Below are 18961 nucleotides of genomic sequence, written 5' to 3' on the forward strand. Positions count from 1 at the left end.
TTTTGCCAGAAATACATTTTTACGTAAAGTACTAATTGAGCTTGAGCTTGTGCGATCACTCCTGGCTGCTACTTCGTTATCGATCTGGACTAGCTGAAGTTGCACAGGGAATCAGTAGATAATTATGCTTGGGAGTAGCGTAATATCTTTCAATGTGCAACTCCTGATAATCATAAAGTGTTTATTGATCAATACCGGTGCCGGCCAGGCCCAAACGTAGATCACGGAAGGGAAGAGAATGAATGTTAGTCCGATACTTGTTTTTGCTAGAAGCCGTACTACTGCGCAATCCACAAATGTCACGGGAGGAGGATATTTGTTAGTAACTATAATAGAGGTGTGGGTTCTTCCTCATGTTCTGGTTATTTTGCTAAAGACCGACACCAGAGAGGTCGCCACCCATCCCAGTTAGTCACGCTTACCAGTTAACCACTGGCGCTGTCACATTTTTACAGAAAGTATCAATTCCTAGAAAACGTATCTCCAGAAAATACCATAGTGCAGAAATTTTTTTCCCGGAAAGAAAAAAAAATCCAGATAACTTTTTGCCAGAAAATACGTAAATTAGTTGACCGAAAATTCAAATTTTTTCAACAAAGTTCGTAACAATCGTTTCATTTCGATTGTATTAACTCAAATGATTCTTATGATCATAATACATGAGGGGAAAAATCCTTTTTTTATATGTAAATAGAACGTAAGCAGATAATTGAATTGTTTTCTTGATTGAATTCGGCAAAAGTTTGTCTTTGGTTGAATAGTTCTTCATGTTCTGTAAATGACGGAACGCGTGAAGTGGTGGAATAAAGGAGGAAGGGGAAGGTTTGAGATATTTTTCAGCGTGAAACTTTCGAAGTTCAGTATGAAACATCTGCTTTGGCAAGCTATTTGTAACTGTGACTTGAAAAGCTGAATTTTACTTGTAACCGGGACCATGAACCAGGAAAATTCATTCTCGTTTATTCACTGGCCGTCACTTGAATACGATCAATGAAGCGCATCAAATAAGAAACTTTAATCTGAATTACTGCCTCGAAAATCTGTAAATAAATAATGATTAAACTAAAAAAAAAGTATCAAAGCAAATATTTCGAACATGAAACTCAAAAGAACAACTAATGTTTAAAAGAAGATAGAATCTTTTATAAAATGTCAAGAACGCATGAAAAATTGTCACAATTTTTAAACGAGTCCCTGTTTGACATGAAGCCTTCGGTATAATATCGTTTTACATAAGACGTTATATGATCATTTGACATAACAGTCGTGTTGTATAAGTACAATTTGACATAAGGTATGAAAATATTCTCGCAAGTATTGTGTCCTAGTTTTGAGTAAACCGAGCAATCGGGTAGATCGTAGCAAAAGAAGGATAAATGCTCTAAAACCTGCCAAGCTTTATATCGAAATGCGCATTCATTTCGATTTTTACAGATTCAAAAAACCTGAATCAACCGCTATGTTTGAGTATGCCGGGCAGACGAGAAATTCACAAATTGGCTTGCAATATTTATTTGCATACAGATTCCGTAAATTGCTCATGTTTGAAAGAAGGTATCAATCCATATGTTCGACTAAACCGGGCATACGCGAATATCGCAGGTTTGCTTTCAATGGGCCCCCGCTTCCGACGACTGATCTTCAGCAGCTTGACGTCATTTCAGTTCCTTGAGTTAAGTAATGCGCAAACCTTTGACTTCAGCACGTGATCTTACTTACTACTATTTTAAAATCCATCACCAAGTGCTACGCACAACATTCATTCTATTCTATCCCAGGAAGAGGAGAGGGAGGGGGGTACGGCCTTCAACTATTGTTGCCAAATTGACTTTCCCGCTTTCAAACATATGCTGATCTTTTATCCAAAGGGAATACCCGCTTCTGGCAAAAGACGAGAATGGAATCAATTTTCAATGTCTATTAGTATTTCTCGGACGTCTGCCACAAGATTCTTTGCATTTTTTTACCTTTTCGCTTCCAAATTATAACTACCTTTTCGTTAGATTTTTTTCTATTCTATCTATACTCAACTATGGCAAACTAATGGTAAATTGATTCTGTATATTATATGTAGCTGAGAGTCTTCGTTAGATGGTCTCAAAAACGCCCCTGTTATTTGAGTTTTTTTGGTAATAAGTTACATGCAGATTTCTTTCCAGAAAAAAAAATTGGCGATTCTACGTTGAAACTGCTCACAGATAGCGCTGAAAGCAAAGTGTTGCTAATTTGATTCTGTTCTGCCATAGTGCATATATTTTCTGTAAACATTGGTAAAAAAATATCTTGTAAACACCAAATCACCGATCAATTTGTTGATAATTGTGTTTGTAAGAACTATGTTATCTGCAACTAAAAAAAACGAAACTTTTTAAGCGACTTAGGTATTTCTCCTCTTGACGAATTATGTTTCACCGCCCATCATAGTACAAAAAGTGTTCCACATCTAACCTTCGGGACCACAGTTAAGGTTCAAGTTACCTTTTTTAAGCATGTGTTAGAATTGAACGCTTGGTAGTGTGCGTAGGAAAATTTGTGTTCAGCTTTGCCACTGGATTATCCATCTAAACCTTTTCAAAACTCTAAAAGAAGAATTTAGTCGATTTTTTAGATAACCACCATGCAAAATTCCTACTGCAAAAACCATCGGCTAAGCTGGATGGTTCCTTTTGAAAAAGTAACATAATATGGAAATATGCTACATACAGTATTTCCGCATGAATCCGATACTTTATCCGTAACTGAAAATTTAGTTTAACACTTTTGATTCTAATCCGACACACTGTAAAAAATCGATAGTTCATTCAAGATCAAACGAGTAAGGTGGTTAGTTATCTCACTCATACGCCATACACCATTAAACGCGTAGACCTTTAAAATGGTATTACATTAAACCAAAGCCGCAAAGAAATGGTTTAACTACAATCAACAGTAAAGTCAGAGTGAAAATGGATGAAATGATCGTGACATGAAAACATCGTCATGAACGTTAAGGGGATATTTCTCCCACCCGTCGTCGTACTGAAATACCATCATAGCACGAATGCTGATGTTGGATATCTATAGTTGTCTATAAATATGCAAATGAGTGCTGTTATGTACCAGTTAAAATATTGCGGATGTGACGACCGTGCACGATGAGCAGGAGTGGCAGGATAGGCCGGTCCTGTCAAGGGCTTGGAAATGTTTAATTTATTCATTCGAAACTAATTGCTTTTTTTATCCTGCATTTTGCCTGGGTCATTGTCCCATTCGAAAATGACCCAGAAAGAAACGTAGAGACTCGATAATTCAGCCGGTATCCATTGACAAGTCTGCAAATTATGTTTCCATGGCTGCTCTCGACAAAAATTATTTGTATCTTTGGGTGGTTATTTTTATTCAATAACTACTATTTCGCATTCGCTTCATCAATTCAATTGTCTTTCACTTCAGTATTCAAGATCGTCTCAAGCATGCTTTTCATATTGCATCGTTGTCAATAGTCTGCCGCATTTAAGCTTTGATTTGATTGCTTCAAGCGGAAAGCAACTGCAAACTGGCTCTTTCTCCGGTTTTACGCCGGTTGCTGTGGGTTCCAGACGAAAAATCTTTTGATGTTTACCAGCTGAGCTCCCATTCCTTCAATATGTCCCGCATGCTCTCTAGACAAGTTAGACGTGCTTCAAATTTACAAACGAGCAGGCGTTTTTAAATCTTCAAAGAACATACTTTCTTTTAGGATGCAGCAACTTTTATTAAACTGTTTCTCTCTTATCGTTTCTCCATTTCCAGATACCGATGGATCAAAAACGGTAAAAAGTTTGAATGGCAAACATACGATGACCGCATGTCGCAGCAGCCGGGCCGCGGTACGTTGGTAATCAAGTCGCCTCGCGACGAAGATCTCGGTCAGTATCAGTGCTTCGCGGAGAACGAACACGGTACGGCGACGTCCAATTCGGTGTTTGTTCGCAAAGCCGAACTGAACTCGTTCAAGGATGAAACCGCCAAAACCGTCCAGGTGGATGAAGGTTCACCCTTCAAAATGCAATGTCAGCCTCCAGATGGTTGGCCGCGACCGAATGTGTACTGGTTGATTCAGAATATGGACGGTGGAATCAGCTCTATTAACAACTCTCGAATGACACTTGATCCGGAGGGAAATCTGTGGTTCTCGAACGTCACCCGCGATGATCAGTCGGATGACTTCTACTACGCTTGTGCAGCTTCTTCGCTGTTCCGAAACGAGTACAAAATCGGTAACCGTGTGTTGCTGCAAGTCAAACAAACAGGAATTTCCGCTGCTCAAAACAAACACCACCCGCAGCGACAATACGTGTCTCGAAAGAATGAAGTCGCATTACGGGGGAAGAAAATTGAAATGTACTGTATATATGGCGGAACGCCGTTACCTCAAGTGGTCTGGACCAAAGACGGGCGACCGATACAGTGGAACGATAAGATTCAGCAAAACAATTACGGCAAGTCACTGGTGATACGACATGCCACTTTCGAAGATCAAGGCACGTACCAGTGCGAATCGTCCAACGGTGTAGGCAGTGCCGAGTCCTATTCAATTCGGTTAGAAGTGCAAGCCGTACCATATTTCACCGTGGAACCGGAAATCGTAAATGCTGCCGAAGATGAGACGGCAGAGTTCCGCTGTGAAGCTACAGGTGTTCCAAAACCTAAAATCATCTGGGTTCACAACGGAAAACCGATCGACCAATCACCGAACAACCCTAGACGCATCGTTACTACTAACAAAATCTACTTCACGAAGTTGGAAAAAGGCGATACGGGTGAGTATACGTTTTGGGTTAGATCCTGATTTGTTTTTTTTTTGTTTAACAATTATTTTTTCCAATTTCAACCAGGTAACTACGGTTGTAACGCCACCAATTCGCTCGGCTACGTGTACAAGGACGTTTACTTGAACGTTTTGGCCCTAGCACCTGAAATTACCGAACCACCGAAGCTGGAATACACCGTAGATCGACGCAATGTAACCATGACCTGTCGTGTGTTTGGTGCCCCCAAGCCAGAAGTAAAATGGATTCGTAACGGACGTGAGCTTACCGGTGGACGGTATCAAATTCTCGAAACTGGTGATCTTTTCATACGAGGCGTTGAATTTTCCGATGCCGGAGAGTACACCTGTAATGCCATAAATAAACTTGGTGAAAAGTCTGCCAGTGGAGAACTGGTCGTAAAGGAACACACTAAGATCATTGACGAACCACAGGATTACGAAGTTGTAGCTGGCACGCAAGCAACGTTCCGGTGTAATGCTGTGGCGGATTCTTCTTTGGGTTTAACGATCGAATGGTTAACGGACGGAGTGCCGATTGACTTCGAAACACAGCCTCGATTTGTGATGACGAACGACTACTCTTTGACTATTTCGAAGACTATCGAACTGGATACGGGCGTGTATACCTGTTTGGCAAGAACCGACTTGGATGAGGTAAATGCTAATGCTACCTTGACTGTCTATGACAGGCCGAATAGTCCCTCCCTGGTAGGAATCGAGTGCCACCAGGCTGTGGCAACGATTACGTGGAAACCAAATGGCGATAATCGCTCACCTATTTTACATTATACCATCGAGTTCAACACTTCCTTCACACCGGACAGCTGGGAAATTTCCACCAAAGACGTTCCAGCTACTGATTTCACCTACAGTGTCGATATGAGTCCATGGGCCAACTATACATTCCGCGTGATTGCTATCAACAAAGTTGGCCCTTCGTTGCCATCCGGTCACAGTGATATCTGTACCACACAACCAAGTGTACCCTTCAAAAATCCCGATAACGTCGAAGGCCAGGGTACCGAACCGAACAATTTGCTTATCAAATGGACTCCAATGTCGGAAATCGAACATAACGCACCCAGATTCCAATACCGTGTCTACTGGCAGTTAGATACTGGAGTAGATAATTGGAATACAGAGGATATATTCGATTGGCAACAATCGGCATTGTTAGTGCGCGATCAACCAACATTCCAGCGCTATCGAATCAAAGTTGTCGCAATCAATGAACTCGGTGAAGCTAACGTTGCGCCCAAGGAAGTAATCGGGTATTCGGGTGAAGACAAACCTCTGGAACCACCAACCAACTTCACTCTGATCCAAGTTACAGCTCCCACTTCTGCAATTCTTAGCTGGAATCCAGTAACGGAAGAAAGCGTCCGTGGTCACTTTAAGGGCTACAAAATCCAAACATGGACCGACACCGATGGCGAAGAAAACTTACGGGAGGTACTCGTAACAGCGGATTCCAAACAAGCTCTAGTCACTGACTTTGTCCCAGATTCGACCAATTACGCCCGTATTCTGGCCTATAATGGACGGTTCAATGGTCCTGCTAGTACCACGCTGTCCTTCGATACTCCAGAGGGAGTTCCCAATACGATACAATCGTTGGATGCCATCCCGTTGGGATCATCCGCTTTCCTGCTTAAGTGGAAGAAACCACTTCAAACGAATGGTAAATTAACCGGTTATAAAATCTACTATGAAGAGGTCAAGGGCACCTCGTTCGGACCTCGAATGGAACGTGAACCACACATACATGATCCACGTATCACTGATGCTAAACTAGGCAAGCTGAAGCAGGGTACCAAGTACCGGGTGCATGTCGTTGGAACCACCAAAGCAGGAGAGGGACAAGAGTAAGTAAATCAATATCAAACGTTCGTTTACAAGTTTGTTTTAACATATTCTATTTCATTAGCTACTATATCGAACAAAAGACTGCCAGCGGAATCTCCATACCGCCAGACCAACCCTACTTTGCCTGGGAACGCCAGCCGAACGATAATGGCCGAGCTGACATTAAGGTCATTTGGCAGCCCAATTTGGAGGGCAAACCAGGATCGCATTTCTTTGTCAAGTACCGAATCAAGGGAGAAAACCAGTGGTTGATGACCGAACCGGTGCTATACGAAAACCACCACACCGTCCATGGGCTGGACCCGGACAGCAACTACGAGTTCCGGGTAGTTTCCGTTGATGGCGAGTACCAGACTGAGTCGCTCTCGCAGGAAGTGGACACATACGGAATTGGTAAACATTTTTATTGTTAGCAAACACCTATACAGCGGGGCAAATGATCAAACTTCGTTTCTTGCAGAGGGTCCCATTAAAGTACCCAACGAAAATGTTGCAACCGCCGGTTGGTTCATCGGGATGATGCTTGCAATCGCTTTTCTGATACTGCTGCTAATCATCATCTGTATCGTTAAACGAAACCGAGGCGGCAAGTACGATGTGCACGACCGGGAACTGGCGAACGGACGAAACGATTATACCGAGGAGGGCGGGTTCCCCGAGTACTCGCAGCCGTAAGTAACGAATTTACCAGTGCATGCATTTTCACTCCTTACCATTGCTCTTTGGAAAAAAAACACGCGCGTTCTTGGTGTTCAACAGCAGTGCCTTGACTTCCCGTACTAACGGCTGTGTTTTTGGATCACCTGGTGATTGAAGGATAATACATTCTTTACAATCACAGCACACGCGGATGGTAGGCATTTTTGGAGGTAGATTTTATAGTTCTATAAAGTATACGGCAATCAATTCTAAGTCATATTTATCACGGTGATATCTGCATTTGATCATTTGTCTTCCAGTAGTTTTTTATTCATACCGATTCTACCGAAAAAAGTGTCTATAATCCTGCTTTCACTATCATGAATCCCAGTTTACATAGCATTCCCACCCAGTCATCTTACAGCAGGAAACACCCGCCTTGTCCATGTATTTCACGACTAAATGTGTGATTGTGTGTGCGTTTCCTAATCTATTCCTTTGAACCGTACAAGGAAGTTCCTTTTGGTGCATTGTATTAGTGATTTTGAGTGTTCCTGTCCCTCTTATACCAAGCAACTAGTTTTCTCTAACTCATCTGGCAAGTATATTGTTAACGATACGATAACCCAGATATTATTTTAGATTAGATTTTACTCTAGTTTGAAACTTAAGTACTATCCCTTCCCGAAGTACTGGTAATAAACTCGACACAATACCAAACTTTTGTATAACTAAGGTTAAGGAAATAGGTAAGCTTTACGGTAATGGTCGAATCAACAGCCAGCAAGTAAAAATACTCGGCACCCACATTTGCATAACGAAGGCTAAGTATGGTAACTAATATCGAGCCGCTCTTCTGTTCGATTCATTTTTCCCTTTCGTGCCTAATTAGATATTAATTTTAGTTACGGTCACTAGATTGCATGCCGACCCTTGGAGGAACCTATCCCTTTTAGTCCCTCCCAAATAATAATCAATTAGGCATTAATTATCGTATATTTTCAGTCCGTCCTTTGTGTTAGCTCTATATCGAATTCGTTACTTATTCCATTATCACGTAGTTTTTGTATCCCGTTAGCTAATATAAGAAGTAGACTCGTACATTTTTAAACACAATCGAATACCATATCATTTTGTGAAATTTCACCTGTTACTATTTAACACATTCTACACATACATACATACATATAAACATCCATTCCGTTCCATGCTATTGTTTTCCGAGCCACCCCCTCCCGTAGCTGTCTGTCTTCATACGTGTATAGAATCTCTTAACTAAGTGGTAGGTGCTACAACATTTAGCAACTGTAACAAATCTTCTATTTCTGGTGTACGTGTGGAGTCCCTTGTTTCGACTGTTTCTACATGCCTATTTTTACCTACGTCAGTGGCTGTTTGCCCTTTCTTCCGGCTCCAATTGGTCAACAAATCAGTTTTTAGGTATCTTACGGTTTCATGTGTTATTTGTTCATGTTTGTGGGTAGTTTTCTATAGGACGATTAGCAGTACCACCGACGTGGCTACGGATGCATTTTAGTGAACGTTTTGATAACTAAAAGTTTGATACATTACTAGTGTTTCTTACAATGATTGACATTATTGCTGCATTGCTCATGTCATCGTTGTTCAGATTTTCGTCCGCATTCGTCCTATTCGGAAACACGTGAAGAAACATATAAAAAGGTTGCAAACTTTTTAGTTTTTTTAACAATATATTTAATTCTCAATCGTATTGCCTTCGTAAAAACTTCCGAGATTTTTTTAAAGATCGATCAAACAATTTTTAGACGACGCTCTTGTCTTGAACTTGGATTAGTTTCTGACTTAAAGAAAAATGACTCGTAATTTTGGTCTCGCTTCGAAACTTAGGGATAGCTTATTCAAAACTATTTTACAGATCATGAACAAATAGCACTTTGTCGTCATTATTCTAAGAATGTCATTTACGAACAATAATTTAAAAAAACATAATCTGTAGGTTCTCTATTCCCATACAATTTGCATGATCTAACTTTCGAAACTGCTAACAAAAACAAATAGGATCGGTTTCGGTTGCATACCTACTTAGTTGTATATAAGGTAACAAAGACAAAATTTCCGTTATGGGATAGATGATCACTTTCGGTCTGGCATAGCTGCAACATCAAGTGGGAAATATATCAGAATGCACTTAGTTCAATTCGGGTATTATATAACACTACGTAAATGATTATCTTTTTAAAATCGTTCGACTTTCGGTCCTCACCAAGAAAGGGTTGTTCGAGCCACTGGCATAGTGTAAATAATATAGTTCATCACTACCAAAAACAATCTAAACCATCAGTTGTTCTCGCTCACCCGTTAATTGATCTGTAAATAATAATATGTCCCTTCATTCAGCTTGATATCTGCAAGTCAATAGGCACAGCTCCACAGGCACATTTAGTCCCCCTTTAGTAAAATGTGTTGTCCTCGTTAACACATCTCTCGCTACTTTCAAAGCAAGAACTTCTTCATACTTAAACAAAAATTCTAAACGAAATCATCACCACCTTCCCATAAGTAATCATATTTATAATAATCAAAACGGACGAGCCGGTAGATTTAAAAAATAAATCGTCAGGGAACCTCCGGATAGTGGGAGCGGGGTCCGGTTTGAAAGCAATAGCCACGAGCGGCTCCGTCCGGACGAAGGATACAAAAAAGAGTTTAGTGTTTTACGTGATTACAGCTTGGACAATAAAAGCCAGGGCCGACAATCACTGAGCTCGCAAAAAGTCGCACCGGAAAGTGATACTGATTCCATGGCGGAATATGGTGAAGGTGATACAGGTAAATGCGTCCATTGAACCCACTAGCCCCCTTCTATACAGACTATATATTTCCCTTCTTTAGTTATTAGAAAATATGTATATGCACATTTTGTTCCTCTGCGCAGCCAGCTTTTATCCTAAATCCCTACTTTTTTCTGTTTTACTCTAGAATAGCAATAATTGAAGAGTGTGTTCTGGCGTCCTTTTTTTTTTGTTAACCTTTGGCTACAGTTTGAAACATTTTACGCTCTTCTTTTGTTGTTGTTTTTTTCTCAACACAAAACACTGCCTTTTTGTCGATTGACTAAAATCTCAATTACACTTTTAGTTTTAAGTTATTTCTAAGCGCTTCATCGTAGTAACGTTCGTCGATTTTCAAAATATCAAATGATTATCAGATTAGTACTATAGTGTGCAATTCTAGTAAAAACGATACAGCTAAAAGCTGTTCTATCTTATCTTGCCATTTATTAAAAGTCGTGGTGCTCTTTGACATGTCTAGATGACACGTAGTGGTGAAGAATATTGCATACGGCGAAGAGTGCCTCTGACAAACAAGAAGGATGCATACTTCCTGATAGTGTGGTTTCTTTGGCAAATGATCTTTGCTAAAATTAAGCTGTGCAGGTATACTTGGATAGTACGTACACCTTCGCTTCGTTCAGCGTACGTACTATCGAAACACGAAAATTTCATGTTTAATATTGAATGAAACATTACAAAAATAATATTTATCGCTAAATTCATCACCGCATTAGTGATAATCTGTCTTATCACCAAGTTTAATCTTAGAATGTTATGATTTCCATCAATCAGGATGGTTGAAAATAGAGTGTGAAAACAGTTCCTTGGTCTCGTACAGTTTCTTTGAATTTGGTAGCATTGTCTTGAGAATTTCCCCAAATTTATTAGGATTTTCGTGTGATTCTATTGATTTCTTTAAGGTTCTAGAACTATCCTCAATGTCTTAAATTTGCAAGATTTGCTTGAAATTCATAGACATTCCCTGAAGATTTTCCCGACGCAGAAGGAGATGTTTTTTTGTATATTTTATTCGTGTAATAATAACAGTACAATTTCAAACTATTCACAAACTAAAATTTGGATGGTTAAAAAAGCAGAAGTTCCCGCTTTGTGGACGCGATAACAATTCTTCTCAGATACATACAGAATTTCAGATTGTTTTCTTATTCATTTCACTTTTCAATCGTTAGTGAATTTCAAAAATCCCGAAACAGATATTTATATTTGCAAAGGCGATATGATTTTAAATTAAAATTATACCGGCATATGAGCTAAAAGGTATAAAAACCAGTTTTTGTTTGATTACGGAAGATAGGTCTTACTGACCTAGTAAATACTTCTTAAAGCACACCAATAGGGTGGATATATTTTTTAATCTCGCTCACAAGATCTCCAAACGAGGTATTAATAAAATGATGCGTTTTTTTCAACTTTACTACCAGCCTCCATCGATGTCGCTAGTCGTGCGAATCTCGCCTATTCCATTCAAAACATTGTATCTCCTAGAACAGTGATTCTAAACCTGTGGTCCGCGGATCCCTAGGAGGCCGTGAAGTCGTCGCCGGGGATCCAATAAGAAAAATATGACTTCCAAGTGCAGATTAAAATTTCAAGTCTTGTTTCCTAACAAACTGAAAATAACATATTGATAGCATACAAAATCGATGTTTATCCGAGGGGGTTCGCAGCAACCCAAGGTGATTTCTAAGGGGTCCGCGGTACGAAAAAGGTTGAGAACCGCTTTCGTAGAATATAGAGACTCTTCACTCAAATTTAATTTACATAATGCTTGAAGATCGTTCACCAAAAATCGTTTTATCATCGCTCTAAATATTAACCTTCAAAATTGCCTAAAATTTTCTTTGATGTTCGAAAAATGTCCGCACCTAAAGCTTGAAGAGGTTTTTTGATATTCGTCACTTTTAATTTTTCTGGAAATACTTCGTTTTTCTGGAAATACTTCGTTGAAATTAATTGTGAGTTTCATGAAATGGACATGGCATTTTTTAAGTTTGATAGAAATTTATAAAATTTGCAGACGTCCCCTGATATTCAAAAGATTATCCATAAATCCTTAGAATATTCTTGAAACTTCGCGAACTTTCCAGAGATTCTTAAGATTACACTTAATATCGTAGGTTTTTCTCGAAGTTCAGTACAGTTTGACTGAATCACCGATAGCCGTTAACAAAATCTAAATCTAATAATATTTCCTAACTGTTCAGTTCGCAGAATTTCCTGAGGTTGGTAAAATATGTGTGAAAATCGTGAGCACTCTGCTTTCTATAGGAATTATTTGTATAGAATGTGTTTAAGGTTGAACAGAAAGGGGCAAAATTCGAAAACAAAAAAAGCAGCTTTTTTCCACACCGTGTGTTAGATCTTCATAAAAATTAATTAGCAGTATTGTAACAACATTCTACATAAGCTGATTGATTTCTCTGTGCAACCTTAAAGTCTTAAGTATTTCCTAAATTCCATACGACCTTCGAAGATCATCCTTAAAGTTCATTGAGATACTCTGAAGTTTGAATGAAACTAACTACACACTGCATACAGTTCGGTAATTTCCGCAGAGCCGAACAGTCAGTATAATTTTTCTACAGATATTTCAGCAAAGTGACAATATTTTACTGATTTTCAGCAATATATTTAATGAGTTTCAGCATAACAAACATCACTTGTACTGAGCTCTCAACAAAAGCTTTGATTGCTGATTGCTCGGTTGCGCAAAACTCTGTGAAAGCTGCAAAAAAAACCTGAGATTCGGTAGAACAAAACTATGTGTGTACAACTAACCTGAGTGTCGCATAAATTATCTGAAGTTTTAAGGATCTCCTTGTAAGTAAGCAATCTCCCGAAATAAGGGCGTCCCTAAAGCTTGCACACTTTTTTATACTTGATAGATTTCCACGATGAATTTATGACTTAAAGTTTGAAATACTTTGCTGGACTTTACAGAACTACTTTGAGTAGCGCACAACTTATCTAAAGCATGCAGAAATCCATAGAACTTCCATAAAATTTGTCCTATTTTGTTGTGTACAAAATCCAACGTAATCAATTTTCTCCTATTGTAAAACGGTACAATAACCGTTTTTGCAGGGTTCCGTTGAGTTTCTCATTGGTGAATTCAGGTCATGGTGAAGTTCAGGACTAATTGAATCCGGTCGCTTAGTACCGAATCATGCTTTCCCCTCACAATTAGGAAAATATCATCTGCATCTCCAACAATCTTCCTGAAGGCAGCCTCTTTTTGCTGTTATAGTTACTTTCGTATCTCTGACTGTGATCTATCGACTATTGAGCAGTGCAAGAATCCAGTCCCCTGTCGATTTTTCCAGTCCCCCTTTTGCCAGGGCCTAGTGAATGGATATGTAGGACGTATTATCAAAAGCATCTTCGACGTCAAGAAAAGCGCAAATTGTTATTTCTTCGAAAACTAGGGTTTTCAGGGTTTTCTCAATAGTGTATGTAGGGCTGCGTTTCAGTATATTTGCTCTTTTGATGTGCAAACTGGTATTTGTTTAGCAGAACTTTGGATAAGTGCTCCGTTCCAAAATAGTGGTTCCACCATTTTCAGAAGTGTTGATGTCAAACTGATAGGTCTATAGGCGTTGGGTAATGTCATGTCTTTTTTAGCTGTACTGGGAATAAACATTATCAAATTCTCTCTAGCTTATAGGTGGGTGCCTAAGAATAAGGCTGGATCTCAAGATGTTTAGTAGATCCGGAAGAATTATGTCTACCGATTTTTGTATAAATATTGAACGAATATTATCAGGGCCGCGGGATTTGTAGGGTTCCTAGGCGTTGACGACCCATTTAATTAGAGATAGTGAGAAAATCATCGAGAGAACCGTCTTTTTTCACCTGCCTCTAGGCCATTTGCGCGATCCTTTGATAAAGCTTTTTGAAGGCGAACTGCCAATGGAAATATTCCGATGTTTTCATAAATCTCGTGCATTGATAATTTTTATGCCTTTCCCAATTCAGCGTTGCATTTGGTAAGCGTGGTCATGTGGTCTAACCAGTTACCAGTAATCTTCGCTTTATTGAACAGGTACCTAGCTTCCTTCCTAAACATGGCTAGATTTTCGTCCCACCAACGAACATCGCGACATACATAGGCATACATACATAGACATATGATGCTCTTTTGTAGGTCGTTTGCCCATTATCCAGATCTGCTGGCGAGTGGATCTTACTCCCCGTTCTTTTCGACTGTTCCAGGTGTGACCGGAATACGCACCAAATTGTTTTCCTTATTTCCCTGCGTTTTTATACTGTGAGTTCATTGGCTTCCACAGCGAACATTATGTGTCTGTGATCCGACAGACTAGGTTCATCAGAAAACGTGCCAACTCTTTATTTTTCCATTATTTGAGCGGTGCATAATGTGAGGTCCTGTACTTCGCTTCTAACTGCGTTTATAAATGTAGGTTCAACTCCCTTGGTACATACATTGACAGCATTTGACGAAAGGTTCGATCCACTCCTTGCGTATCATTTCGTGAGCCGCATATAGCAGTGTGCTTTTGTGTATAGCTCGTGAGAGGAGCTAACACCAATGCGCTCATTACCGTTGCTGCAGTTGCTGTGTTCCCTCTTCGAGATTTTCAGTCTATGTTTGCCTAGAACTTCCACGTTCGGCGAAGACGCTCTGGCACTGGCACATTCTAGCATTTCCGAATACGTAATTCAGCTGGTTGTGTTGGGAGGCTATCAGTTTTACTAAAGCCTCATCTGCCGTCAACACGAATTCTACCGTTTTGAGGACCGTGCTTTTCTTCACGATCCTCCGACGTTCTGTGCAGAAATTTTTGTTATTCTGCACCTTGTTACGACTGTCTTACGAACTCTACGCGGACTCACACTTTAACGACGGTTTACGGTACACTTCAACACGAGCATTTGGGTCGTTTTCTGCGGTCTCCAGGAGAATTTCACTTAGTGGACTTTCTTCCCTCAATACGTGGTCTCTGGGCAAATTTATAAAAACAAACTAGCGGACTAAATTAACTCAAGGACATCACATAATTATAGAAAACAGCTCATATAGACAAGACCTTACATTTATTTAAACAGAAAACAAAAATACTTGCGCATAGTAAACTTTTATTCTTAACGTGCCGAAAATCGTTGCGGCCGGGACGAACGTTGGTCGACTTGCTGCTTCTGGCTTTCCGGGGACTGGGCGACGATCGGGAACAGGAACAAGTACAGTTGACAGGGTACTTAGACCGGGTACTTCCGTCGGTCGAGATCCAGTTGTGGCGGCAACTCGGCCGTGTAACGGTGGCCTGCGTTTCCGAAAGATGGTCCGGGAGTGGTACACTGTGCACACAATCTTTTCGCGCGCGTCTTTGCACTATCGAGTGGGGTTTACAGCTGGTTTAATATAAACTTCGCACCGGTCGTCTCCTGTAATGGCGTCACAATGTCGCACTCGCACTTGGTGAAAAGTTTATCCTAGGCTTTGCCTACACTTTGACCCCACTCGATTGATCCTGCCAGAAGTTAACGATCGTGTAGTGATTCTGGCGGATCGTGCTTCGGATCTTTCAGATCCCACTTCAATTTTCGTATCACGAGTGAAACGCACTATCCCAGTATGACGAAGGGACTACGCTGCCGCGGGTCATCACTCCTCGGACCGAACTTTTTCTAACTGATCCCGTTTTCGGCGCGGGAAGCCCTTTTTATTTCCCCGCGCCCCCGGAAACCATCTCCACTTGCGATCGATGACCTCTTCTCGTATATCGAGTAGCAAAAGCAAAACATTATTTACCAACATGTATGGGTTGGTGCCCCGATAAAAAGTTTATTTGAATTTTTAGATCGGATTGGTTTCATGCATAACCTTTACATTGTATAATTTTCACAAAATAAACAAATGAACAAAAAATGTAAATAAACTATCTGACATATAATATAAATAATTGAGTAAATAAATAGTGTAAATAAATCAATACGGAATAAATAAATAAATAACAGGGAAATAAATAAATAACAAGCAAATTAACAAATAAATAAATAAATAACAAGCAAATAAATAAATAAATAGATAAATAAATACTGACGGGCACCAACCGAAGACTACTAAACATGAAATAAACATCCTTCAAACATGTAAACATGGAAGCTATGACATTTATTTCACATTTAGACATTGACTGACAATATTTACAAATATAACAAAATTTCTAGGTGTCTATATTAAGCTGGCCCAGTGACCACGGATTTATTGTGACCAGCGAAATACAGGTCACAACCTGGTGAAGGATGTGCCATCGGACCTGTCGATGCTGTAGGGGAATACCTGATGTAAAGCACTTGTTTAGGAATCTGCGACGCTTCAACAGATTCCAATGAAGCGCCTTCCCAGGGCTTGATTAGAGGTGTGGCATCCTGCCGTCACTTAGCTGTATCTTTACTTACACAGACGATTTCGAGATACCCTTGTTTGTAGGTGCACTTCCTAAACTTGGGTTTCGTATTGCTTGAGCTTGGCTCCATGACGCTATCGATTAGCGCGCATCGAGTAGCATTCATGGCTGATTACGGCTTGGCCATTTCGTTAAAGCTGCTCAGTTTTTAGTAGCTGTCTACGATCCTGCCCCTTGACCTTTCTAGGTTGCGGTTCCTTCATGCACCCACTATTGTTCGGCTACTCAGTATCCGTCGAACACTGTCGCTTGGATGGTACGTTCCCTATTTGTATTTTTGATAACTTTAGCGCTTCAGCGGGTTTCTCAGTAGCCAGTCATAGCTTTTCTCCGCCGATTAAGTGATTAATAATTATTAAGTGATTCTTGTATTATTCTTGGAGCCCTCCGATTCACCGGTTGCTTCGCCGGACTGCTCTGTGTCCTCCTCTGGCACTGTCCGATCCTCGCCTTTAACTGGAATGTTGAGAAAGGACAAAGTGCAGGACAGTACATCCTCCAACAAGCCACTGTTCAGCAGCTTCCAAAGTTTGCCTTCCGCGCACTCCTTCTCCTCTACCACTTCTTAGCGTATAAACGCTATGAGACCTTTACCTTTCTCCATAAGTTCAGGATTTTAATAGTGAATAAACGTACATAGACGCTGCAGAGTTAATTGTGCTACTTTAACCAACGTTGATTAGAGAACTGTAGATTGCATATTACACATCTGGAAGACACCGAACAAAGCACAGTGGTTTGTATACGCATGTAACAAACGCTAACATTTTTGAATGGGAAATGATTCGTTATTATGATCCCAAGATTTGCGAGAAAAATAAAGTTCCCATGTGTCAGAGATTCGCTAGATACAGTATTTTCAAAATTTCAAGGTATATAACCCCTTAATTTATGTTTATATCATAGGAACATCAGCAGATAGCTACCGAGCTCCGAATAAAACTTATGTTTATAAACCAAACTACCCAAGTAACAATTAAATTTTATAGCATGGTACAAATCCAATCTAAGTTTTTTGAATGGCTATAAAGCTACTATAAAACCTCAATTGTTACTAGGGAAGTACACAGCACCGGCCAGTCAGAGCATAATTTGAAATTCAATGCAATATTGTTGTAATTTCTTTTCAACAAATACTGTAAAAAAATCATTCCATACCGGAGTTATTAATGTTAATATCCCCCGACCTATGATGTTTATGGTTAGCCAAAGTTTGCTTATAAAAATAAGTAAGGTTATAATAGCCAATCATAACAATTATAAGAAGTTAAGGTTATTATAATTTGCTCGATTTATTTCCGCTGGAACAGTGCTACAGGGGACACTTTCAGGGAAAACTAAAATTTTTATATATTTTTGTTGTCTTTGTCTTTGTTCAAAAATATTTCAATTTTTGAAAATTGATAAAACTTATCAAACTTATTTTACGTAATAAAATTGGGATCTTTGAAACCTATTGTACAATGGATAGAGCTCTACCAGTGATTTACAAAAATTATGTTCATGCTTCAATCGACGAATGTTACTAAGAAATATTCTATTCTTAAGTTAATACGCAAGTTACATTACTGAATTTGTTTTCCCTATCATTTCTTTTGTGTTTCCCCTTCGTTTTGTAGAAGGTATGAATGAGGACGGTTCCTTCATTGGGCAGTACGGCCGTAAAGGCAAGAACGCGGACAGCAACTCACAAGCGTTTGCGACGCTGGTCTAGTAGGAGGTGGTGTAGTGTATTCGAATATTAGTCGACTAGGTTTCTTGATATTTTGTTCAGAGCAAAAACAAAACAGGAGAAGAGGAAAAAATACAAAGCTAGGATCCACAAAGCGTGAATTCAAACGAATGTTATCCTTTTGTTTTTTTTATATGAGCGGTAGCAATTATCGTACCACGTGTGCAGCAAACGAAACAAATCAACGTGTGAAGATAGAGTGTAGTTTAACGCAAAGCGCAGCTATTAGGGGTCGTTGAAATGGAATCAAAACACTAGCCAGATATGTATAGGGTAATTTTTGAGTATTTTTACTATTAATTTTTAGGAGCAAAAATCAAATAACATTTTTCAGCGAGCAAGTGCATTGTATTCACTGTTTTTTAACGTAGATTGACAAGATTTTTTAACGCGAGACTATCTTTAATACGTATTGTTCACGGAATTATTAGCTATCTATTTCGAGGCGACGTGAGTTTGCTGTCCGCCACCAAGATGACAGTGAAAAACAATTCCAAACCGTCCAGCTTCAGAGCGTGAAATGCAGCTTTGTTTTTAAGTTCATTCAGGTATTTATGGTTTTGTAGTCTTATGTTTTCTCAAATTTTCGATGACATTCGATGTAATCAATCCTTTGTATGTATGATGGAAACAAGTACGATATTTTAAACGAAAGCAACCTTCCTGA

General features: G+C 39.6%; 1 protein-coding gene across 15 annotated transcripts in view; it reads left to right on the forward strand.

Moving 5' to 3' along the window:
* LOC131678207 (neuroglian) overlaps window positions 1-18961 on the forward strand; it is a 138452-nt gene that overhangs the window by 110328 nt on the left and 9163 nt on the right. For 11 of the 15 annotated variants that reach the window (XM_058958282.1, XM_058958240.1, XM_058958224.1 and 8 more), the window contains exons 5-9: window positions 3772-4781; window positions 4857-6657; window positions 6720-7051; window positions 7119-7329; window positions 9990-10108. In XM_058958282.1, the coding sequence (XP_058814265.1) occupies window positions 3772-4781; window positions 4857-6657; window positions 6720-7051; window positions 7119-7329; window positions 9990-10108 (3473 nt within the window). Of the gene's footprint in view, window positions 1-3771; window positions 4782-4856; window positions 6658-6719; window positions 7052-7118; window positions 7330-9989; window positions 10109-18181; window positions 18843-18961 lie in introns of all 15 variants that reach the window. The other 4 variants (XR_009303615.1, XR_009303616.1, XR_009303617.1 and 1 more) reach the window with 4 other exon arrangements.

Source organism: Topomyia yanbarensis, chromosome 1 (genome assembly GCF_030247195.1).
Source record: "Topomyia yanbarensis strain Yona2022 chromosome 1, ASM3024719v1, whole genome shotgun sequence".
Classification (NCBI taxonomy): Eukaryota; Metazoa; Arthropoda; class Insecta; order Diptera; family Culicidae; genus Topomyia; species Topomyia yanbarensis.